The sequence below is a fragment of the Euprymna scolopes genome, chromosome 2, assembly GCF_053919585.1.
Source record: "Euprymna scolopes isolate OS-2025 chromosome 2, ASM5391958v1, whole genome shotgun sequence".
Lineage (NCBI taxonomy): Eukaryota > Metazoa > Mollusca > Cephalopoda > Sepiida > Sepiolidae > Euprymna > Euprymna scolopes.
In genome coordinates, this window is record NC_136483.1 from 36797728 (window position 1) to 36825592 (window position 27865).

At 31.8% G+C, this 27865-nt stretch overlaps 1 protein-coding gene and 1 long non-coding RNA gene across 6 annotated transcripts in view; one reads left to right on the plus strand and one right to left on the minus strand.

The window, feature by feature from the left end:
• The window catches only part of LOC145291061 (colorectal mutant cancer protein-like), a 608255-nt gene that overhangs the window by 291582 nt on the left and 288808 nt on the right, over nt 1-27865 (minus strand). Inside the window, exon 1 of one of the 4 annotated variants that reach the window (XM_080136592.1) lies at nt 9686-10447. The exons of the other annotated variants lie outside the window; for them this stretch is intronic. Within the exon in view, the coding sequence (XP_079992718.1) occupies nt 9686-9760 (75 nt within the window). The 5' untranslated portion in view covers nt 9761-10447. Of the gene's footprint in view, nt 1-9685; nt 10448-27865 lie in introns of those variants that run through there. 4 annotated transcript variants of the gene reach the window in all.
• LOC145291089 (uncharacterized) overlaps nt 1-27865 on the plus strand; it is a 563704-nt gene that overhangs the window by 114477 nt on the left and 421362 nt on the right. The window lies entirely within an intron of this gene.

Genomic DNA, 27865 nt, shown 5'->3' on the forward strand with positions numbered 1-27865 from the left:
ACGATTTCAGTTATAATTGTAAGAGTGTGATCCTTATTACAACACAAGCTGGCTCATATGATCCTCACGGGAATCGGATTTATGCCTGATTCACGGCATACATATGCCATTTTATGCTGGAAAATGCATGTTTTCTTTTGTTTTTGTTTTGGTTTTGTTTGTTTTCTGCATAGAAATGGTTTGTACATTAATTTGTTTTATATTCTGAAAAAATAATAATTTATAAAGGATATTTTTCATCAAACCAATGGACGAGACACTGACAGGTACAGGGTGACCCAAAGGATTTCTCCTTCAATGAACGAGCACAGAAAAGAAAGTGTAGTTATCAGAACAGATACTACACTTTCCTCCTGGCCAAAGGAATAAAACCACACAAATTATTGTTGATAACATTACTTTTAAAACAAAATTATTAAAACAAAAAAAGCGTTCAAAGAATTTATTTCTTTTTATGCACTTTGCTATTATAATTTTATTGTTTAATAGCTACTTACTTTATAGCTGGTGTAACTGAAATCCTTTCTATAGAAGATTGTCTCCAACCCTTGCATAAAGATTAGGGAGTTCTTTTACACTGGATATAAAGGGAGTATTTTTTATTTATTTTTTTTACTCACGTTCACCCAAACAAGACATATCGTCACTTGGATGTGATGGGTTACTATTTGGGGCCATTGAACTTCTGCATGTCTGTAAAGTCACGGAAGCAGATAGCAGGAAGAGAATTCTGAAGGAAGAAATTATTTAGAGACCTCGATAGTGAAGGGGTGTGATTTTGTTGCTAAGCAGGTTTGTCAAGAGTATGTACATTGACGAGGCACAAGTGCAATGAATTCATCAAAGCACATTCCATCAAAATACTTTTAAAACAGGCAGAGGGATGCAGCACTGCGGCGATAGGACAAGAGTTGGAGCTTAGTTGACAGTGCAGATTAGATTGTGGACTCTTCTTTGGACCCTGTCCAAGAGGGAGAGACTAGCGATAGATGCACCAGCCCAAATGTGGTAACAATACTCCATACATGGGTCAAAGGTGGCTATCTATATTATAATAAAGTTATAAATGCACAGTGAACCCCTATCTTGGTTCATGAAATTCAATATTTTTTCCACAGTAATCGAAAATGAAAAAATAGTAATTTTTTTTTCTTTTTTTTTAGATCATGTGAATAATCATTTTTTCCCCTTAACACTGATATACAAAAATCTCCAGAAAATCATCATCATCATCAGGTTAACGTCTGTTTTAAATGCTGTCATATACTGGTCAGAAAGTGATTTACTTAATGAGATTATTGGTAGAGAAAGATAATCCAATAGAGTTTTTTCACGGAATGTGCTCTAATGAACTCATAGCACTTGTGCTCTCTGGACGTACATATTTCCGACGAACTCGACAAGCAGCAAAATCCCACCCCTTCACCGTTGAGGTCCCTATATGCCGGAAAGCTTTCTACTCTAATAGTTTCTATCCTCAGACTGCTAGACTTTGGAATTCCCTCCTTGTTACTTGCTTCCCTAACTGTACTAATCTTCAGAAGTTTAAATGTAATGTGAACAGACATCTTATGCTCAACTCCCCACTGTTAGACATGATCCCAAACAATAACCTCTTGCATCCAAGTGGCAATATGCCATGTTTAGAGTGAAGAATAAAATAAATAAAAAAAAATGAAAAATGGAACAAAATACATTTTTTAATAATCAACAGGAGTCGGTTTTTGTGTAGACATTTAGCTTTCTTATCAGAGAGAGAAAAAAGCCGGGGGGGGGGGGCGTCAATTTGGTTTCACACTAGAATAGAACAAACGAACCAAATTTCAAGAGAATAAATTCGAACAAACCAATCAGAATGAAGCCTAAAAACTGGTGTCTTGAAATAGAATGGAAATAAAATTGGCCACTGCAGACAAGGGAGAAGAGTGCATTTGAAATGCCGTTTAAGGAAATAACGAATAAACACCATGTATACATCTAAGCATCATTTTTTAACTTTATGTGCAACTAGCATTTCAGCCTAGCGTTGTTGCCCGGGTGTTTGGAAGTGTATGTTGAGCAAAAAAAAAAAAAAAAAAAAAAAAAAAAAAAAAAAGTGGTAGTAAGAAGGCAGGCTCGAACCAGTACCACGAAGAAGGAAAAGAGTGGGAAAAAAAACGTGACGTCTTTGCTGTTATGACCACTGCCAAACCAGAAGTGACATAGGTTTAAATTAAGGCTAGACAATCGAAAAGAGGGAATGGCTTTTGACAATATCGGAGAAAAAAGCGACCCCTCCCTGTAGAAAAGTGCCAAGTTGTATGTGAAGAAATTAATGTTTTTAGCCAATTTTTCGATATTTGTCGTCTGAAAGGTCGAGCTTAAAAACGATACTGATCTTGTGAAAATCCGTCACCTCTGTCGAAAGTTTTAGGCAGACATGCAAACATACATGCATTTATATATTGGTAACTCAAATTTTCGACCCAAACCGATTAAAACGCTTGCCCCAAATCGTTGAACTTTAACCCTTTAACAGCCAAATTTCTGTCCGAAAACCGATTACAAAGATTTTCCAAAATCTCAGTACCCTGTATATCAAATTTGGAGTCTGTAGACTGAAAATTGACAGAGATATTGTGTAGGGAAATGTAGACAGACAGACAGACACGTTTACTTTTATAGATATATAGATTTTGTTTCCATTTCTCTTAATTTTCTTTCAAATCTTTTAGATTTCTATCAATAAAGTACGAAATGTTCATATTATAACAATTTCTTAAAAAAAAAAAAAAAAATAGGGTGTTCAATTTGTTATACATGTTTAATGTAAAATGATCACCCTGGAGGATACTTCACCATCCTCTCAAATGTTTTTATTTATTTTTTCATATCTTCAAATTACTATATCGATTGAATATCAAATCATCAGATCATATAAAAAAAAAATTCTCCTCCCTCCCTCCCTCCCTCCCTCCCTCCCTCCCTCCTATGGCAATTATCAACCAGTTAGATTTTAGGAGATTGAACTTTAATTTTTCAAGTCTGCTTTTGAGCCCTGAAATCAATGTTTGAGAGAACACCAAAGGTTGATGGCAAAGAGAAATCTTTGATGAGGCCATGTGTGAAAACTCCTAGTGAGTATAATAAGAAAAAGAAGCTTGCATTAACAAGAAATAATAATGATGATAAAATGAAACAATACATCAATCAAATTCAGAAGTTTCCAAACTGCGGACCAGATCCAGCCGGCCAAAGTCTTCAAACTGATCCACGGAGCTCTTATTGAAAACATAAAACTATTCAGGAATGATTTTTAAAAGATGGAAAAGTGTGAAAAGTGTAGTGGTTTTCTTTTTGTTTAGAAAATGATTAAAAAAATGAGGTTTTGGAGAACCAGTTTTACTAAAAAGCAAAGCTAATAAGCAAAACAGTATAAAACACATGCAGGTAATTTTTTTTTCAGCCCGCATAGCTCCAAAAAGTCAGAAAATATGCCCCCTTTCCTGGTTCGAAAACTTTGGAGACTCTGATCAAATTAAACATTTGAAATAATCAATCAACTGTTCCGATGTGAAAATAACCTTAATTTGTCCTCTCATACCTTTTACATGTTTGAACAGGGTCTATAGTACACTGAAATGTTACGTGAACTATAAAGTCTTTTTCAGACAAAAACGATTTTCTAGGCATTTATTTAGCTTACGATGCTGAGACGAAAAAGATAACTAAATACCACGGTCTTACGTATGACATGAAAAGAAACCAGAATCTTAGAGAGATCTCTATCATTCCAGTAATTATTGGAGAAACTGGATTCGTAAAAAAGAATTTTAAAAAATTACATGGCAAATATACACTGTGAACCAAGTGCAAGAGAGATTTAAATAGTTGCACTTAAAGGGACGATTAGAATCTTAAAAAGATCTCGGTTGGAATATCTGAGTTAGCGATAAGATCCGGTAGGATGCTCCCTCTCCAGCTTGAACAAGCTGCTGAGAAAATTGAAAAAAAAAAATAATATAAGAATCAACTCCTTAAAACCGATATTACAGAAATCAATTCCCAAAGTGTATCAAATCAAAACAGCAGACATATTTACTGCTGTCCAGTTTAAGGTCAAGTTGCGAGCTTGTTCATACAAAAAGGTGTTAAGTGCATGAGTACGTGTTCTGTATTCACTGCTTGGGCATAGTGCATGCGGCTCTTGCTCCTTTTAGAAGCAAGCCCGGTTTAGGTAAACCTCTTAGCTAAATTGAGTGAATGAGTCCTGTCCCTTTTTATCAGTAAATAGAATCCTCCAAAATGTCCAATCATCACTTTTATTTCTGCCTTTGGCAACTCCCGCAAAAAAAAATAAAATAAAATAAAATAAATAATATTATTAATATTATTATTAATAATATTATTAATAATAAGATGAGGAGGAGGAGGAGGAGGAGGAAGAGTTTTCCCACAGGCCATGAAAGATTTCTCTTTGAAAACAACATGTAGTGTTCCCTGAAGCTTGAATGACAAGTCTACCTAGATTTCGAGTACTCTCCATCTCTTTCGATAACCTTTGCAAATTAATTTGCGTTATCACAACAGCCGTTTACCACTGATTACTTGTTGGCCTTCACTGGAATTTGGGGGGCAATAAACCTCCCAAGAGTCTCAGTCCTTTTTACATTCATCCAGTGGAGCTCTGGCTAGTGCTTTCTATTCTCGGTTTTTCCATCCTTATTGTCTTATTTGGTGTACTGCCAGTTGATGCGGACACTTTTTTCTTTCTTTTTTTTTTAGGTGTGTGAGAGGTAGGGGTGGGGGTAACTTACAATTACACAGTTTCAGTTTTCTTGATTCTATGTGGTGTTTCTTTGTGTTTAACTTCTTTAGCAGTTTCTATATGTCCGGCTAGCATCTGTAGTCTCCTCATTCAAAGGTTTTCCTTAATATTTCAGCAGTTTTCATTATTGTTATCCGTAGTATATTCTCATCCTTTTGATTCCAATATCATTTTTTTTTTCTTTGGTTATTTATTTATTATCTTGGAAGAACAATACCCATTCCCAAACTCCATCCTTACTTCTTTTGCTTCCACTTAAGTTGTACTCCCACTTAGAGATTGGTTTGTTTGTTTTTTGGTTCTAAACAAACCTGAAAACAGAAGCTCAGCTGCTAGAAAAGGTTGAGAGTCTTAGTAACCTGCTCCTGGTCTTATTTCATTTTTTTTTTTATGGGTGTTTATTCTTGTTTGACACCTCATCTTTTTGCACTGAAATTGTAAATATCTTTTGTACATAACATTAATTTATAACTGTTGAGAATATTTTGAGTAAAGCAGTCCAGAGTAAATGTGGTATTGTGGTGACTGCTGAAGTGACAAGCATAGATAAATAATAAAACAATGAAAAAAACAGTGCTTGGATAAATACAACAAATTAGTTATGATACACAGAGGATAACCAACAGTTCCTCCTCTCACCTTCAACAGTAAAATGGCTTGCGTGTACAGAAATGGCTACCACTGATAACATAAGGAATTACAGGAATAATAATAATAATAATAATAATAATAATATAAGGAATTACTACTTCTTTGCAGCAAATTTTAATGCAGTATTCGTTTTCAACAAAATGAAAGTCGTCATTTTTAAGGTGATTGTTAAGGTGGAAAGTAAGTAAAAATTTACTAAAAAAGCTTTTGGGCAGCCCAGAAGAAAAAAAAAAAATTATCACTCAGTGGCCAGAAAGTGGGTGCTTATTTTAGGTTAAATTTATAAAGAAAAGTGATCCTCACTCTTTGAAAAAAAAAAAAAGTAATTTCTTCATATCATGAAAACTATTTCTCTGCGCCACATTTAATTTTTAGATTCGTTTTCAGCACCCCCGAAAACCTATAGAAGTCGTCATTGTAAAGGATTTTTGTTGTTGAAAAGAATTTTGATATTCATCAAAATTTTTCTTCCTGAACTGAGGCAATTTTTATTTTTGTCTTAACCCAGTGTGTTCTTTTAAAAGGGAGCTAAAGTTTCCCCACAATAACTTACATGGACGATTTATTTTTTGTTTTATTTTACTTCAGTTGAAAGTTCCCAATAATCAAGGGCACCCCTTCCTGGGGCTAACATTTGATCGCTATATGAAATTCATAGATATTCGAATATTCCATTAAGTCTCCTTCATGTTTCAAATGTTGAGTTAGTAAATAAGTTAAGAATATTCATTTTCATCTTCCTAATTGACTAGTTAAATATGTTATAATACATCTTACATGTGGTCTCTTGATTTTACTGGATTCCAAGACAAGAACTCATCTATAGGCAACATCGCTTAAAGAAGATGCACCATTTTTCGTATGGGTTAGCCATACCGAGAAGATCTTATTTGAGCCGGAAATACTATGTGATTTTGAATATTTAGTCATTGACATGGTTATGAATCAGAGAAACGGAACTCCTACTGACGGCTGCACGAAACGATACTAACGGAAGCATCTATATAAAAGCAAAGATAAATAAGACCCAGGAAAACAGTAAATGCAGAGTGTGTGGACAAAGAGACGAAACAATCACATAAGTGAACGCTGCAAACTAGTACAAAAGGAATACAACATACATGACTGTATTGGGAAGTTGGTTCACTGGAAACTATCCAAGCGAATGCATTCTTGAACTTACAAATAAATAGTACAGCCTGCATAAATAGGGGTCAGTATTGAAAAATTAAAGACATAAAATTCTGTATGAAATGAAAACAGACAAACTCATCCAAGCAAGAAAATCAGATATGATAGTAAGCAACAAGAAAAAAAAATGTCAAGAAATAGATTTTGCCATCCCAACAGATTACCAGGTGAAAATTAAGGAAGCAGAAAAAACAAATGCATTGAGCTTGCCAGGGAGTTAATGAAAATATGGAGCTATAAGAGAAATGATCTGCGTGCTCAATTATGAAAGACCGTATATATAATTTCACTATACTTTGGTTTGATCGCCTATCGATACCTGTTGTTTCATGGAAACAATGGATATCCAACTCATAGTGCTAAAAAATATCAAGCATGACCTCAGTCGACAGTTTGAAAGAACCACTTTTGAAACACTTTTGATGATGCCATGAAAATGACAGCGTTATTATCGTTTATTATTGATACAGCTCTATCAGATAGGTTATGGATCACTTTGTTTATGAATGGTATTGTTCATTGCATGACTTAAAATAAACACTATCTTGAAGCAGCTGTAAATAATTATAATACATTTGTGTATGTTCCTTAATTTTGAATAGAATTTGAAAATTACTTATCCAAAATACATATATTCTATTCTATTCTATTTAATATTGAGCTAGTGATATTTGTAGGTTGATGATTGAGCTTTATAGTTAACTCATTGATAAAATCTAATTTGAAAAAATATATGCACGTGTGTGCATATATTTATATATATATATATATATATATATATATATATATATATAAAATAAAATAAAAATTACAATTAAATAAAAATTACAATTAAATTTACCAAAATGATCCAAGATGGTAAAACTAAAGTATATGATAAATATTAAATAATTAATATTTAAAAAGGTATCTCAACCAGATGTAAAAACTCGATAAAACCAAATAGGAGATAGAGCTTATAATAAGAGCAAATAGTTAATAAAACATGTTAAAAAAAACACTTTGAAAAAGAGTTAAAAATATATTCAATCTGAAAAGGAAACACATGATAAGTGGATAGTCCTTAATCCGCGGAGTTTCAAAGAAATACTTTCCTTCTCATCAGAGGGTAAGAATTAGCAAATTCCTACCCTCTGATGAGAAGGAAAGTATTTCTTTGAAACTCCACGGATTAAGGACTATCCACTTATCATGTGTTTCCCTTTCAGATTGAATATGTTTTTAACTCTTTTTCAAAGTGTTTTTTTAACATGTTTTATTAACTATTTGCTATATATATATATATATATATATCTGATCCCTCCATATATTTATTTATATATATTAGTGTTAGGAGGATTAATTGGATTCGAGTATTGGAATCGGAAAAACTTTATTTTCTGATGTCAAAAACGATTCTTTTAATTATCGTTTTATTTGATTTTGTTTAAAACAAAATCTTCCTCTGCTGGTTGAAATAATAAAACAAATATGTATTGATTTTAAACTACCAGTAAAACTAAAATCTATAGATCAAACACCCCCCCCCCTCCTCACAAGTGTGCTTTTATTTTTGAGAAAATATGTGCACATTTAACATTTGTTTTTATGGTAACCGGACAAAATAATTTTATAGTTATGTATTTAGAGATTTATAAAAAATCGGAATCAGAAATTGTATCGAAATCGGGAAAAATATTGGAATCGTCCCATCAATTATATATATATATATATATATATATATATATATATATATATATATATATATATATATATATATATATGTGGCCTCTCCATATATTTATTCATATATATCTAATCTCTCTATCTCTATATATAAGAATGAAAAAATATGGACAAATAAATCTGTCAGCATCCCACACAACTGTTTTGACTTTTCTAATCGAAGCTTGGATTAGAATGGATATCCAAAAATCAAGGTCATCACACATACATACACACACATGCATGCACATATATACACGTGTATATGAATGGAGTCTTGTTCTTAAAAAAGCATAAATTCACAAAATTTGGTCGTTGCACAGATCATCTTTCACAGAACAAAAAAAAAAAAAAAGAGAAAGCGTTTGTTTTAAAGAGTAACTACAACAACAAAAATGATGCTGCCATTTAAATTTATGCATACAAATAAACCTCAAACATAAAACAGCACTGAATATAACATTTTACAACAATTGTCCCCAGCGAATGATTATTGTTTAAAGTGTGTTCATTTTACGGCATATCAACCCATTTCGTGTTATTTAATGCCGAATTCATCCAGCCATTTTGGTAGATCGCTTTTAATGCTTAATATGTTCAAATATGTCAATCTCGGTATAATCGATTTATTTCATGTAATTTTAAAACAACAAATAAATAGATATGAAAAAAAAACATTGCTTTGAAAACACTGACGATGATGATGATAATGATGATGATAATGAAGAAAGTGTTTGATAGGATGATATAAAAAGCAAGTGTAAAAAGCAAAACATTAAATAAAATATAAAAACGTATATACATACACAAATTAACATTTGCTATATATATATATATATATATATATATATATATATATATATATATATATATATATATGAATATGTATCTCGCTAGATTCAGCCACTCTGATGAGTCGTAGACGACGAAACACGTGTCAGTGGATAATTATATTTTAAGAACAATACACACATATATATATATATATGTGTATGTATGTTTACATATACATATATATACACACAATTATACATACTTACACACATATACATAATTATATATATACATACTTACATACACATATACATAATATATACTTACATAAACATAAATATATAATTATTTATATATACACACATACTTACATACACATATATACATAATTATATATATACACACATACTTACACATACATATGCAAAATTATATATACATATATATATATTCATACATACACATGCAAAATTATATATGCATGTATATATTCATACATACACATATATACACATGCACACACATCTATGCACAATGGTTAAACATCTAAATACTTACATTTTGAGGAAAGCTCTTAGCATTGAGGTATTTCCATGAGATAGAAAAAGGGTTTGACTGATCGTCCTGCTGCATCAGTTTTGCGTGGGTCACAAAGAAGGCGTGACCTTTTTCTGTGATGTTTGTAACCCAATCCAAAGAAGAACACGTTGAGAAGACGGACCGACACGGACGACACAGTTCGTTGTCTTTAAAAAAATGCCTCTTGTCGCAGACGCGCGTATAATTGTTTAATATGTTGCCACACAGAGCGAGCGAGAGAGAAGGGGGTAGTATATATGATCCCACCCAATAGTAGTGGCACCAAAAACGGTTGTTTATTTGCTAAAGAGACGATCGGAAAGGTAACGACAATTCAATACATGGGAAAATGTTATCAGATAATTTGACGGTGGTGCTGCTAGCGATTTAACAAGAGTTCAGTTCGAGTCGCCAACAACAGTTGTCGAAGAATTTCCACCCCCAAAAAAGCATGTGCGCGCGTGTGGAACAACAGGCCGACAGCAGCAGCAGCAGCCGCCGAAGGGAGGAGGGGTCGGAGGACACCAACAATTTGTTCAGACGGTGGCGGTACTGAAATGGAAAAGGGAGGGGGATGTTGATGATATAAACACTAGGGAATCAGTAGCACCTCGAAACCGTTTATCTTCTGCTTGCAGTATATTTACACGGTATTTTTGGTTTTTAATTTTTGCCTTTATTTAGGCAAAGAGACATTTTCTTTTTTAATTTAAGAAAGGTTTTTAATTTCTCAGAAATACAGACACAAAAAGAATAGTTCTTTTTTTGTTGACATCAAATCATTCATTCATCAACAAGTCGATACCGAAGAAACAAACTGAATTGTTTTCCTTCAACATTTTGGCATTGCGTCTGCAATTAAGTACTGCAACTTGGTACAAAGCTGATATGTGGTTACAGTGGAACAGTGGGACACATGTGTCTGTAGACATAAAGACACGCACACACACACGTCTTTTATTAAGCTGCCTCTTTTTTTTTTTTTTTTTTTTTTTTTTTGACAATGCTATTTGTTTGCGCGGATAATGTTACTAAAACCGATTTATTTAGTCCGCGGGACTGGATGTAAACAAAGAATACCACAAAATAAAAAATGAGATTCGTACACAATTCGAACCTGCTACAGAAGAGTGACCGCCGACATGGACGCTCTTGTACCAGTTGACTAACGAGGCATAAATAAATTTCCAATATTAAACACACACACACCTCAAATCCTCCTTCTTCTCCTCCTCCACCACCTACCCCCCACACATACACTATAGATACTTGAAGCAAGTGTAGTCCAAGTGAAATGCACGATGTCCGGTGTTATTTTGGTGTTTTCCTTCTACTTGACTAGTTGCACACACAAGGCGTGAAAGTCACTCGTATTAGAAAGGGGGATATATGGGTTCATACCTTTCCCAAGGTTATTAGTGAAAGTGATGTAGTAGTCCTAACAAAACTTTAACCCGCTTATAGGCATAGACTATAAGCACGGCATGCCAGGTTCAAATTCTGACGACATTCATTTTCACTTAACTGTGCAACTAACCTTGGAGAAGGAAAAGTCTGAATTGACACCAATCTTCTTGCACCCTACTTGGGCAACACTTGCTTCAAGTCAGTGGTGTCGGTGTGGTGTGGAGTAGAGGGCGGTGGCTCCAAGCATCCAAATTGTGGAGGGTAGACATCAAATCATATTCAATATTTGATTCTAGGACTTATACATGAATCTGTGGGGTATTCAATCAAGGAGTTGGCCCCGAGCATCACCTCTGGTCTACTTCAAATATTCATTATCTCCCAAGACAGAAGGGGGAGAGGGTGTCTTGCGATATCTAACATTTTAAGTGACTACAAAAATGCCATCACCATTCGATTTCACCCCGTTTATCGTTATTAATAATATAATGCTCTGCTTTGTATTGAGCACTTTTGAAATAAATAATGAAAAATATACACATAATAATAATATGGTAATATTATATGTTGAAATTATATATATATATATATATATATACAGAGAGAGAGAGAGAGAGAGAGAGAGAGAGAGAGAGAGAGGAGATATGTGTGTGTGTGTGTGTGTGTGTGTGTGTGTGTGTGTGTGTGTGTGTGTGTGTGTGTGTGTGTGTGTGTGTATTGAGCTGTTTTCTTTGATGATTGTTTCTTACTATTTTTTTTCTTCATTCCATTCATTGTTTCTAATTCTTTCGTGGTAGCGATCATCATCCAACTGACGATCTTTTTAACACTCATCTTCGAGTGACCCACCGCCACCCCCATGCCTCAATAAGCGGTGACCCATCAGTTATATATATATATATATATATAATTATAAAACTCTGTGGACCTTGCTTGTGTTCAAAGATCAGGCGTTTCCATCTTTAAAAAAAAACTGACAGGTGAATTTATATATATATATATATATATATATATATATATATATATATATATATATATATATATATATGCGTGACTCAAAGGCTAAGGATGGAGAGGTGCATATTTTGGTTTCGATTCTAGCTGATGACACCCAAATCATATTTTTTTTAGTTTTGATATCAGTACTATATACTAGGTTTAATAGAATAATCGATAGGGAATTGTCTCTATGATACGTAATCTGCATGAATTGAAATATCATATTTACGTGTATCTTACGACCGATTAACACCGGGCGGCCTGTTAGCGTGTGTGTGTGTGTGTGTGTATATATATATATATATATATATATATATATATATATATATATATATATATATATATATATATATATATATATATATATATATATTATCAACAGTGCTCAATATATAGTAGAGCTTAGTAGTAGTATGAAGATATATGTATGGCAAATTAATTACATAGAAACGTTCTTGTTTCATTATTAGTTAGCTTAATTTCCTTCAGGTATAAAATATGAACGATTTTATGAGAATTCTTTGCAATAAATATATTTTTATACTTCATACACACATACTCTAAGACTAGACGGGGTTTACATAAAACCAATTGTAAAAATGTGAAAAATAATAAATCTAGCTAATATTTTCTATCATTATCTTTTTTCTCTTTAATACGACCGAATCTTATATTAATTGTAAAACAGTGTTGCGTTGCACTGTTGCACACCGAGATTTGACAAGACGAACGTATAAACATGCTAGCGAAATGCAAGATGCTTCCTGTTGTGACGGAAGACATCGATAAGAGACAACAGTTACGCAACTTAGCCTTCCGTCTGCATAGATTATTCAGTGCACATTCGAAACGCTTTTAGTCGAAAAGGAGAATCGAACGTGTCCGGAGATCTCTTAAATAACAATTTCAGTAAATGTTGAAATCAATAAATAAAATACAGGACATAATTACAAATTTAACACTTTATTTTATTCTATTTTTACATTATCAGTTTCTCGTGGATGTTATACGTTATCCTTCCTCTGAATTAAAAAAAAATCTCGGGATTTTTATCGGCTAGATGTATTTAACCATCGTTTAGGACACCGAAAAAAAAAAAAAAAAAAAAAAAAAACAGTGGGCGGTCATTTTCTTTTAATTTTTAAAGAAAGATTGAGTGTGGGAATCCTATCTGTTATTTTATTTTTTTAGGGGTGGTGGTGTTTGCTTATCTCACTCACCATTTTATTCCAATGACTAATACACACACACACACAATTCAGAATAAAGTTATCTAACAACTCAACTGGTATTGAAACCTGTGATTATAGGTTTTACAAAATATTATTGGCAGTAATATTCTATAAGGACTATCCCATCTAAATAAAAATTGCTCAATACACAAGATAGAGCAAATAAATCAAATGTTAGTCATTCAATAAATTTAAAAATTTATGACGTGAAATGGTCAAATTTCAAATCAAAAGATTTATATTATTCTATGTAAGACAAAGAATAAATTTGAAATATAACTCCTTATCCTATAGGATTTCGATGTCTACCATCTCTTCAGAGGAGAAAATATTAGCAAATATACTGATTTACACCTTATTTGTTAAAGTCAGTGAGACATGGAAAATCACAAAAGTTGTTTAAGTATTTAAATGTCAGAGTAATGAAAGTTAATGAAAAGGATATAGAAACTCACATCCAAATTGCATGGTAAAATCCGAAGTGAAATTTGAAATTTTAACATTTTACGTCATAAATGTTTAAATTTATTGAATGACTAAAAGTTGATTATATATATATGTGTGTGTGTGTGAGATAGAGAGATATGTATATAATATATATGTGTGTGTGTGTGAGAGAGAGAGAGAGAGAGAGAGAGAGAGAGAGATATGTATATAGTATATATATATTATATACATAATGAGTGTTGCTAGTATTAGGATGGCTGTTAGGAGAAATATTATTATTCTCATTAATAGCAACACTCATTATCCCCTCCAAAATAGTCCTCATACAATCATTGTCCCACCCTTTGTTGAACACTATGAACAAAATTCAAACTGTTTAACTAGTACAAATCAGCAAATTAATATTAATATCAGACCTCAAGCTTTTAATAAAGTACATACATATATCGGCGCTATTCAACATTAATTAAGAAAAGAATATCAAACCACATTTCTTCTTTTAACAACCATAATTCTAATAATAACCAAGGAACTTCTCTAACCACTTTAATTAAAAAAACTTAACTCTAATAATACCCCCTTCTCAATCAAATGGACTATCATAAAAAAGTTAAGTCTTATACTCCAGGCTCTAAGTCATGTCGCCTCTGCACAACCGAAGCTATAACTATAATTACTTCCCCTCAAAGTAACAATATAATAAATTCTAAAAACGAACTGATTTCTTTCTGTAAACAGAAGTCTAAATCTAATTATGGTAATTTTGAAATTACATAGTTATTATTTTAACCTTTCAGATAGATATATAATTTTTCTTTAACATTATCGTTTTTTCTACATTTCTTAATACTTTATAACTTAATAATCCTTTATTTTAATTCTTTATTTCTTCTTTGCTTGCCCGTTTTTTTATCTGCAATTTCCGTTTTAGTCTTTAAATATTCATATCTATCAAATATATCAATCTACCTACACATTCATAACCTGTATGTATATTTACTTATATTTTACTATATGCATTTACTTATATACTTACTTGCTTTATCCGGAATTTGCAGATACCGGCCATCCTCTCCCCTTAAAAAATTGTTTATTTTTTATATTTTTTTATTTTTTATATTTTATTTATTTATTTATTCCATTTAGTATCTTTTAACAACTCTTGCTGACATTTTCTTAAGTAATAACCTGTACATTTCAGTTGACCTATTTTTTGCCCTATATTTTTTGCGCCTTTAACATCTTTTTGTCTGGGTTATTTTGACGTTTGCTTTTATATTTTATATTTAATTCTATCACCATTTAATCTTCCTCTCTCTCTCTCTCTCCTTCTTCTTTACTGATTTTCTTTAATTACACTTTGTTCCCGGCAGCCGTGTAGAAAGCATATCTTATTTTTCTTTTATTAATATTATTGGAATTTTTCCCCGTTTTCCTTGTACATATTTGTGAATTATTCCACGGATGTCAGTCTCTTGGATTATTTTGGACCATCTTCCAATTACGCGATGTCCTTGGATTTTACTTGTGCGAATGGAAAATTAAATTAACTTTCTTGGACTTACATTTTTGGATTTTACCGTCATTGGATGCTTTTCCTTTCACCTGGCTGTCCATTCACATGAAATCATGTTCCCTCTGCTTCACTTTTTGTTATCAAGTAAGATCATTGACTTACTTGCAGTTTCATCAAATACTTTTGTATGCAAAATCTGATCCCGCATTTTGCTAATTCCTACCCTCTGATGAGAAGGTAAGTATTTCTTTGAAACTCTGAAGATTAAGGACTATCCACTTATTAAGTGTTTCCTTTTCAGATTAAATATGTTTTTAACTCTTTTTCAAAGTGTTTTTTAACATGTTTTATTAATATTTGCTCTTATTATAAGCTCTATCTCCTATGTGGTTTTATCGAGCTTTTACATCTGGTTGAGATTACTTTATAAATATTAATTCTTTAATATTTATAATATACTTTAGTTTTACCATCTTGGATCATTTTGGTAAATTTAATTGTAATTTTTATTTTATATATATATATATATATATATATATATATATACATATATATATATATACATATATATATATATACATATATATATATATATATATATATATATATATATATATATATATATATATATAGAGAGAGAGAGAGAGAGAGAGAGAGAAATAAAAATTACAATAAGTTTACCAAGGTAATCAAAATGGTAAACTTAAAATATATTATAAATATTAAAGAGTTAATATTTACAAGTAAAGTAATCTCAACCAGATGTAAAAGCTCAATAAAACCGAAAAGGAAATAGAGCTTATAATATCCACTTATCTTGTGATTCCTTTTAAAAATTAAATATGTTTTTAACTCTTTTTCAAGATGTTTTTTAACATGTTTTATTAATCATTTGTTCATATATATATATATATATATATATATATATATATATATATATATATATATAGCGTGCAGGTGAGAGAGAGAGAGAGAGAGAGAGAGAGAGAGAGAGAGAGAGAGAGAGAGAGAGAGAGAGGATGTTATATCCGTATAGGATAAAGCAATTTCTATAAGAAATTTTAGGTGGGAGAGCTCAATGCGTAACAAAGGCAAAAATACAAGTTAAAATATATTTATTTTTTTACTTATATACTAAGGTGTCATCACATATCAAGGCTCAAAGACCCATTGAGAATAAGGTTTAAATGAGCGTCAGTTGGCCTGTGAGAGAATACCGTGATGATTGGTAATGATGGTAGTGGTAGTAATTGGGTAGAATTTATTCATTTAAGAGAGCGTTTAGTTGGATAGGCGCATAGAGTAAATGTGGTATTGTGGTGACTGTTGAATTGAAAGGGATGGTCAAATGGTGAAAGAGAGGAAGGAAAAAAAATGGAGGAATGGGTTAAAATACATCCAGTACAGAGTAGGATAGTTAGAGGATGATCACCGAACCTCCATTCCCACATTTTAAGAGTCTTGTGCCTAATTTGTTAAATCAGTATTACTATTATTTTACCAAATAATTCAAAGTCCTCTTTATTTATCTGTCTTTTTTAATTCTTTATCTATCCTCTTTATTTTTTGTTCCATCCAGAATCCTCAGTTTGGTGAGCTGGATTTTCCACACATTAAAAACTGACCGTGTGTCTAATTTTTCTCTAGTGGGGAGGAAAGAAAATGTGGACATATTGCTCTGGAGAGCTTTGATTAAATTCTGTAAATAAAATATTATTCAATGTGCATTTACCAAAATAATGTATAGGCGAGAAAAACACGAGATATCGTCTGATAGTTCTATTAAAATACAGAGGATGAAAGATTTTTTGAAACCACAGGGGTAGATCCTTGGACCTTTATTATTTCTGATATTCATAAATAACCTTCCAGATAAATCTGTCTCCGAAATGGGTACATTTGCAGATAACACTATGCTTTCTAACAGACACAAGCGGAAACAGAATAAACACATATCCAAGGTAATGGCTAAAACCTTAGAGGGAGATCTCCAGTCTATAGTTGAATGGGGACGTATTATGCTATTTGAAAGTTCATCGTTCAAACTCCTCAGCTTAACATTCACAAGCAACATGAACTGGAACAAATACATTGAGGACATTGCCAAGGTTGCTGCAAGGAGGTTGGCTTTCTCTACTGTGCTAGAAAATTACTCACACCTGAGCGTATCCTATATCTCTACAGAGGCACCATTCACTCTCCCTCATGCATGGAGTATTGCTGCCACATCTGGATATGCATCTGCCACTAGTCTCTCGTTCTTAGACAAGGATCAAAAAAGAGTCTCCAACCAACTAGGTCTAGCATTATCAACCAAACTCCAACCCCTGTCTCATCACCGAAATTCTACATGTCTGTGCTTATTTCACAAGTACTTTAATGGAATGTGCTCCAACGAACTCAAAGCACTTGTACTCCCTCGATGTAAATATTCCTGACTAACCCGACACACAGCAAAATCTCACACCTACCCTGAAGAGATTTCTAGATGCAGGAAAGTTTTATACTCTAATAGCGTTTTCTTTCGAATTGCTAAACTTTGGAATTCCATCCTGGATCCCTGCTTCCTTGACTGCACTGACATGCAGAAGTTTAAGCGTAATGTGAACAAACATCTCAATGTTCTACTTTCCACATTATGTCCTTACATCTAAGAGTCATTTTGCCTTGTTTGGGGTGAAAAAAAAAATAATGTAACACTTCATCCAATTATTCAATAAAGGGCTGCTGAAGACCTAGTAATCTATTTCAATGAATTTTAACCAACTCAATTTTCACTATTTTTTCCATAAATCATCAGCACAATTTTGTTTATCCCAAAACATATATAAGTAATTGACGTGAAAATTCATATATTAAAAGTAAAATAAGCAGTGCATGGTGTAGATATTTTCCCTTGTAGATAACAATCCAAAGCAGCACCGAAAAATCGACAAAAATTGCGCATTAGTTTAAAGACATTATTTAAGAATTTTTGAGATGAAGATTGATAATTTGGATCATTCAGACTACTATTCTCATCTTGATTATTATATTCATAACGTTTCGAACGATGTAACCTCTTCAACCTTCTTCAAGTGACTCATGACATTGATTTTATTAAAAGAGTTTTTTTTAACAATCGGTTCTAAGTGACAGTCTTCTAAATCCTTACTACAGATGACAATAAATAAAGATAATAGAAATTAAGACTAAATTTCGGAAATTTTTAGATGAGGATTGATAATTTGGATTATTTGGATTCTTTAGACTACTGTTCTCCTCTTGAGTGTTAATTTTCACAACATATCAGCTGAAGTAACCTTCGCCTTTCTTCAGGCGTCTTCTTGAACTTGTTAATGTTTATGTCAAATTCAGGAATATCTGCATAGAATTTCATACAGAACCCTTTATTTAATCTACGAAAGTAGCTTGCTCTTGTTCTGTCAGCCATGACCAGGTACAAAGCTTACGTAATTCATTATTATATTCTTAGTATCGCCCACACTAAGGATTGAACCATTATCATTATGAAGACAGCCACTCAGTTTTATTCATTGCACCACGGGTACTATGTAATAATTAGTTTCGTTTTCTGGAAGTTGAAGGTTTAATCCTCACCATGGACAATACTAAGAATACAGTTACAGATTGCTTAAGACTTCTACCTGATCATGGCGGAAGGAACAAGAGCAAGCTACTTCCCTAGATTAAATAAAGGGTTCCGTCTAAAATTCCATACAGATTTAGAGTTCAACAAGACAACTTGAAGAAAGTCAAAGGTTACATTGGCCGAAACGTTGTAAGAAAAACATCCACTATGAGAACAATAGTTTGAATAATACCAACAATACATCAATTAATATTTCTATCCAATCATGGCTGATGGAACGAGAATAATCTCCATGGATTAACTAAGAGGTTTGGTTTAAAATTCCATCAAACTTCTTGAGTTTAACAAAAAAAATTGAAAAGATGCACCTGACATCAGTAATAACAAAATAAAGTAACCAGAATAATCCAAATTGTGTTTTGGCCTTGCATAAAATGATTGGGGTTTTCAAAGGGAAAGAAAAAAAAAATCAACATTAATGTTTGGTGCGTTTAAGACAAGAAGACGATATCATCAGACAGTCTGGTTTGATCTGGTCTGGTTTGCTCGTACCAGAGAGGAAGACGGATAGGGAGTGAGGAAAGAGAGAATAATTCACATGTGTTAATATAAGGCAAAGGGTAATAAAGTGCGTGTTATATCAGTTTAAAGAAAGAGAGAATGGGACATGAGCTGACTAATAGAAAGAGAGACAATCTATGCAATGTATTTTCATTTATTTACTAATCAAATTAAATTTAGGTTAGATTCTTTTTATCTCTAAATAAATAAAACAGGGTGAGAAGGAGCATGTTATATCAGTTGAAAGAGAGAGAGATATTGAGATAGAGAGAGAGACTGACACATGAGTTGACAGAAAAAGACATGAAAGAGTGGGATGGCATGAAATATTTGTCTGGAAATTAACGTAATAAACGTACGTTTCTTGGTTCGCTGTTACATTAACTCTACATTATATTGGCTTTTATCTCTAAATAGATAAGATGACCAAATTAAAATTCATTTCTTTTATTTAACCGCGAAATTTCCATGGGCCGTGCAAGTTATATTATACATAATTTTTCTAGATAAAATTTTAAAAAAAAATGGTATGTGAGAGAAATGTATTTACATATTCTACTAAATTAAATTAAGAGGATTTCAATTTCTGTTTTGTTAAATCAAACATGTTTTTTTTGGCAACATTAATTCCCGGAAGACGATGATGTTACACTCAAGATTTTTTTTAGTATTCTCCCTGGATCTGGATTTCTTATCCCTGTCTCTTTTCCTCAGTCTGTTTGGCAAGTGACTCATTCAGCCAGCATAATCCTTTTTACACAACCTGCTTCCAACCGGCATAGATAGAAACAAAGATCTCCCAATCTGATGAGATCAATTTCAAAAGGCCTTCAAATTTCATCTCCGAAATGCAGCTTACTTTATTCGGTGTCTTTCCTCACACAAGTCGACCATAAATTAAATCTTTTTAGATCCTACCATAATGCATTCTTATTATATGTCGACGCCAATGCAAGCATTACTGTTACAGAATAATGTACATACTTGAGATTTGATTCTCTTCAAAACTGTATTGCATTATCATACTTGATGATACATGTTATTGGTATAATAACCACTCAAAAATGACCAATTGGCGAAGTATCTTCAACACACTTATTTAACAATTTACAGATTAAATTGTCACGTTGAAGCTTCTGAATGCGTTATAATTAACATCTTTGATGGAGACGCTTTTTTGTTTATCTCTCAAACTATTATAGACACCTGCACTTCTCAAGAATGATAACTCCCTTCTCGGTCCAGGGAAACTAATTTTTTTTAAATTGATGCCTAAAATGGTTTTAGACTTCATCTTTTCAAGTGATGTTAAGGGCACAACTGATTCATTTAATGTATCTTTTTCATGGGTTGTATGTTGGCTGTGGTGACATATTAAACTATCATTTATTTTGGTTTCAATGTACCATTACTTCAAGTTATCTTTGACAGAGTTATTTTATATCTTTCTTGAGTTGCTTGTTTTCTCAATTTGGATGTGTGTACATCTGTTTATTCCACCAGGGCTTTGTTCAATACGCTGATACCCCTGAAGTTGGTTGCAATGCAGAGCTGATTCAAATCTGGGCACCTTCAGCTTTAGTAGCAGAGAATCAGTACTCTGTTATAAAAGTATGCACACTACAAATCCACCAAACAGTAAGGATGTCATCCTCAGAAATACAGAGCTTGTAAGAGATCAGCATTCATTCATCTGTTTTAATACATAAACACCTGTAAGTGATGATAGCTAATGGGAAAAATTAATTCTATTTTTAAATATGCAGAGGTTTTCAAGGCTGGTGAACTTAGAAGCGCAGAAGAAATAATTAATATTTAAAAAGATGTTTAAGATATTTCAACATTATTTCTGTCTTTATCGCTTAAAAAGTGGAGGAGTTGATCTCATACGACATGTAGAACATGTGTCTACTTCACAAAAACTTATTTATATCAATATCTTTTATTTGAAATTTTTATTTACTTTAAATCTTTTTATACTTCAACTTTAGCATACACAAGAGAAGTCCAAAATTGTATAAATCTTATTTTTAATAGAGCGTTAGTTAAGTGATCAAAGATGTTACCCATATCAGGCGGTCTCTCTTAAAAGACATATGTTAGAATCCTGTAATATGCTTCGTTCATATACAGTACTGCATACTAAATTAAATTGCTACTTCAGTAAGATTGCCTGCGCAAATAATAACATAAAAAACACAAGAAAAACAGCTTAATGCTGAACATATATGCTGTATAATATAGGAAATAAATTTCCAATATTAAAAACATAAAATCGTTCATTGTATTTCGCTGTCTGATGCAGCGAGGGGGGAATGTTTACATTATTAGTAAAAAGGTAAACATACCCACCCCCCGACAAACCGGACAAGCAGCAAAATCCCACCCCTACACAGTAGAGATCCCTAGATGTAACCTGCAAAACCTGGAAAGGGAGTTACTTATACAATTTCCGTTTTCTCTGGATGAATGACTAGTTAGTCAAATGATGCAGGACGACACCCATATTAGGTGGTCTTTCTTCTGAGATACGGGTTGGAATCTATCACAATTCTTATTTTAAGGTGAGGAATCGTTTTCATATAAAAATTAAACGAGTATTGAGCATCCATTTGCCGACTAGTTACTGATAAGGCAAATTGTTTCTCGATTTGGGAAGGAGAAAATTGAGGTTATTTCTTTTTTCTGTTTTAAACAGAAATACAGGTGGGTAATTTCATATCATTTTCTATTTTTTACTGTGAGGGAGAGAATTATTAAAACATCAATCATTATCTTCATCAAGAACGATTGGTGATCAATTACCGTCACGCCATTTTTAAAATCATTATTTATTAATCATTATTTAAAAATTATTTTTGATCATTATTACAAACAATATTTATTGATCATTATTAAAAAATTTATTTATTAATCATTATTAAAGTCATTATTTATTGATCATTATGCCTTAAAAATTATTTATTAATCATTATTTCCTAAAAAATATTCATTAACCATTATTTCCAAAAAATATTTATTAATCATTATTAAAAAAATATTTATTGATTATAATTAAAAAATTAGTTATCAATCATCTTTTTAAATAATTTAATGATCATTTTATAACAATAATTTATTGACCAATTTTTAAATTATTTATTAATCATCATTAAAAATAGTTACGGATTATTTTTTTATCATTTATTGAGCATTATTAAAAATAATATACTGATAATTATTTAAAAATAATTTATTAATCGCTTTTTTTAAATGAATTACTGACCATTATTAAGTAATATTTATCAATCATTATCAAAAAATTATTTATTAATCATTATTTAAAAATTATTGATCATTATTTAATAAAAAAAATTATTATTGATCAGTATTAAACTTTATATATATATATATATATATATATATATATATATAATATGTAGGCAGCCTAAAAAATATTTTTCTGTTTTAAATAGAAATGGGGGGGGGTACTTTTGATGCAAGGGAATTTATGAAAGCAGCAACCACTTCACACACACATACACACACACAAATTAACCATGACGGAAAATACTTGTGTTTGGCTAATTACAAGTAACGATAACAAACTTCAACAAACAATGTATACAATATGAATCAGATTGCTTCTTTTTACCCTAACCTAACCCTAAACTAGGTTATATATGTTTACTTCAGCGTTATAATAGATTTAGTTTTTCAATAACATTTCGGTGATGTTTATTTTTTTAAATAAATAAAATACACAGGATATTTAAACATTAGGTTTAGGAATCTTTTGAGACACTTTTTGAACTCTTCGTAAAACCCGTCTAAGATGGACGCGTTGAAGTGCTTTCAGAATATCCCTTAAACCTTTCCTTCTTCTCTTCCGTCTCCTCTCCTCCTCGTCTTCTTCACTCGCAACATCATCACCGAGAAGTTGATAATCCATTTTTTTTTTTCACAAATGACTATCAGTCATATGAAACACAGTTAAACAAATTTTGAATTTTTAAGCTTAAAAACTGATACAAAGTTTTTAATTGAACAAATCAAAATTCAATAGCATATGTCTAATTTATATATTAGTGCTAATAAAAATTAAAGTCTGAATTGAAGTTATAAAATTGAAGTCTGAATTTAAAAAGAAAACTTTTTATATGTTAATTGCTTAATCTTTTTTTCTCGAGATATTTGCTGAAAATGTGCTATCTATAGAGTGTGAGCCGTACTTAACAAATTTTTATTTTTAAATAGGATTTTTTTTTAATTCGTTTTTAGTTTCCCCATTATTTTATTTTTAATTTCAATAAATATTTGATTAATAGTAAATAAATAATACAATTCAATGTGTATTTATCAAAATTGCGTAGAAGCGAGAAACACATACATATATATCAGATCTTGTTTTTCTTTTTTTTGTTAGAGATTATTATTCCAAATGTAATTTGAATGAAAATGAAGAGGAAGCATAAGATAAATAATCAATTCTCATTCTTTATCCTCATAAAATTTGTTTCATTGGATGTTATTAAGAAAATGGAATAAAATAAATTATTCATTAAATTAGGAAAAACTAAAAGAAAAGAAAAACACTAAAATATGCACTTTAGTGCATGGATAAAAAATAAAACTAATTACAAATCTTATTTAAACCGTGAAATGTGTTATTTTTTATTATTATTTCTTTTTAGTTGAACAGAAACAAGACAAAATAAATTTGAAAAATCAGTAATATTGATTTGAATTTTCTTGCTAATTTTTTTTTTGTTGTTTTGTTTTTACTCTCCAATCTTGGGAACGGGAGTGAGTGGGGGGGGGGTTAAAGTAGTTTGTTTTTTCTCAATGAAACGTGCAAATGATTGGAAAATTTTTATGAAGTGATACATGCACTAGAATGAATGTTTTGTGTGTGAGTAAGAGAAGAGAAAGAAACGGAAAGAAAGAAAGCAGGTGGGAGAAAGGGAGAAATAGAAGAAAAAGAAAGAGGGGTGACTAAAAAGGAAGAGTGAGAGAGGAGGGATGGAGAGAGAAAGAGGGAGAATGGATAAAAAGATAGAGAGGGGGAATGGAGAGATAAAGAGAAAGATCGATAGAGAGAGAGAGGTGGATGAAAATAAAGAAAGAGGGAGCTTGCAATGGAGAACGGTGGGATGGAGATGGAGAGAGAGGGGGGAATGGATAGATAGAGAGGGGGAGGGATGAAGAAGTAGAAGATGAAGAGCAGGGGAGAGGGAGATATATAGCAAGGTAGATTTTAAGATTTTAAAAGGGAAAAACTTGTGACAACTGACAAATTTAAAAAAAGAAGGTTTCTTTAACATTCCAAACTGAAAAAAAAAAAATGGTTATACTATTTCTCGATTGTGATGCTCAAGACCAGCCCACTTTTGAGGTATCCTTTTTTAACCCTCAACTCATGAGCAGAAGACGATAGAATAACATACTTCAACAAAATCAAGGACGGTCCCTTCAAGATTTTAGAGTCATAGTCTTGAGTCTGCCAAAATGTAACTCAGCTAACATAAATAATTTCATATCCTAAAATAGGCAAGTAGTACCTGAAGAATTATCTTTTATTGCGATTTATGCATAACATGGTGTTATGTAAAGAAATGTTAACATTGATAAAATCTTTATAACAAATGCTCGTTTAGATCAATCTAATTGGTTCGATTATTTAGTTATCTGCTGCTGCTGTTAGTATTGATCAGATAATTGATTATTTTCGACCAATCATAATCGATCACCTTTGCTAATCGTTTTCGAAGTGACTAGTTGGAAACAATTTAAAAAGATCGAAAAGTCTTTCATTTGATGAAAAAAATTATTCAACGTTTTGAGAAACTCGTTCCCATCAGAAATCAATCGTGTCCTTTGCAGTACGAAATTATTGAATATTCTTCATAAAAATCAAAGGAAAAGAGAAAATGAAGAATATAGGGTGAAGCAATTTTTTTAAATTAAAGATACCTTGAATTAAGAAAAGAATTTTGAAATTGTCAAAAATAAACTAAAGAAAAATCTGAATGAAAAAATAAAACTATTAACAGGAAATTTTAGAAATCACCATCAGAATATTGGGGAAAAAAGTCTATGGTACTTATTTTTCGCTGTGCTTCCATTTTCCCCCAGAAAACATGTTTTGGTGTCCAGGAGACCAGATTTTGAATAAAGCAGTTCATCTTGGATAAGCGTCGGCTTTCTGCGTTTTTTTTTTTTTTGTTTTTTTTTTTTTGTTTTTTAAATAACAATACTTATATTAGCTGCGCACAGTTTTTGTTGAATGATTGTTTTCTTTACAAAGAAAAAGAAAGATGTAAAAAAAAAAAAAATGGTATAAGTACTAAGGTAAAATATCACCTGTTCACAAGAGTAACACGAAACTAGTAGTTTCATAACAAAATAAATTATTTTGGCCAGGAAGCGGAGACGTGGGGGATGGCAGTCATCATCATCATCATGAACAACAATAACAACAATGTACCTATTTACTATGCCTCCCCACGGGACAGAGTTAGACACCAGGGTCGTTTTTTAACGTGGAGAAAAGGTACAAAAATAAAAATTGTCTCAGTCGTGAAGGATTTCTCCTCCACCGAAAGAGAACAAATGTAATCTCGATGAATAATGCCATTTTTTTTTCCAGGTCGTAACAAACGGTAAGTCAAGGTTAGCAGGAAGAATGCATTGTCTGCATATAAAAATGTTTTTAACTCAAGAACATCTTGTTTTTTGTTTTTTTTTAAGACAAAAACAGACAACCAGAAAATATAAATAAACAGGTTACTTATTCAATGGAATCGAGGTGGGGGAGTTGAGGAAAAGGACGAATACAGATTCATGTAGAATCTACGAAATTATAAGAACAAAAAAAGAAAGAAAAAAGGTAAGAAATGTGTCAGGCGCAAAGGATATTTGGACAAATCATTTAAGTGAGATTCTTTTGAAGTCAAGCTATTTTCAGCCGTGCTTCAAGGTATCAGTTGGGTTGATGCGTCGCCTAATGGATGAAATACTATGGGATTGGCCATGCAGAGTTCAAACCAAATCTGGTTCCATAGTGATCACTTATGCATTACTAATGTTGGGAAAGGCATGAACCCGTAATTGCCCTTCAGCTCTAAGTAAAAGAGTAACATATTCAATAATACATATATCAAATTGGTCCCAATATACAATGACCCACTTAAAAGTAGCCCAAATATTAGTACATTGGAAAAATGTAAGTTCTTCTCATTTTTTTTTTTTTTTAGTTAACTATTATTTAACGTTTGTTTTTTTTACATTCTTGAAATAATATTGACGTTGGACATTTTTCCGTTATGATTAGTAAATCTTGCTCTTGTTTGTTACAAAGATGGCGGCCATGGATGAACACAAGAAAAAAATTTGTTAAGACATTAAAAGTAGTTTTATATTGTGTTTTTTGTTAAATATTCATTTATTTTATTATCAATAAATATTATTAAATGAGGAATCATGAAGAGTTAAAAATTTTGAATTTCGTTTTTCCATGAACACGGCATAAGGTGGAATTCGGTGGCCATATTGTTTTTCATATAGACTTTTCACATGACGTAGAAATTTTTCAAACACACTTTACTCAATTTTAAATGCATAATATTTTATGGATTTTTAATGAAAATGATTACTCATTTAGTAATATATAAGGAAAACAGCATAAAGACTATTTTCAATGCCTAAACAATTTTTTTCTTGAGTCCTTCGATGGCCGTGATCTTCATAAATTATTTACTTCTTTCTCTATTTACATGTTTAGAAAAGGGTAGGTCTTTCCTTGCGTACTTGTTTAAGATTTATTATTTAATTAATTGGAATTCTTACTGAGATGAGAAATTTGTATTATTTATCAATTTATTTATCGCGGACTATTATCCTTATCTTCTAGTTATTGTTTAACGTGGCGCAGTGGATAGAGACATTGAATTTCTACAGCTCCAGGTAAGCATTGTCTGATAGTGGTTTCAATTCTACCCAAATCCGGGCAGAGGCTTAGTTGGCCAAACGTGGTGAGACGACAACAATTATGGAAGGCAGTAATTGCTGAGGATGCAGTTAGGAGATTCAGCGCTCCTATCCCATCACGGTTAACCACCTGATGAAGGCCAGAGGAATAGTTTGCTGAAACGTTGTAAAACAACAAGTAGAAGTTGGTTAAGATTATTTGTATAATCATTAGATGAGGCAGACAACAGCTAAAAACTTGGATCCCAAAACAATATGTTTAACATATGAAACTTTTAGTAATCCACCCTGTATATTCTACTTTGGCAATAATGCTAAAATGAACGATATATGAACAAATCAATGCAGCAAAAATAGATAAATTTATATACGTATATACTAGATAAATATCGATCCCTTAACGGTCTATACAGCCTGAAATTACATTGACCATGAAT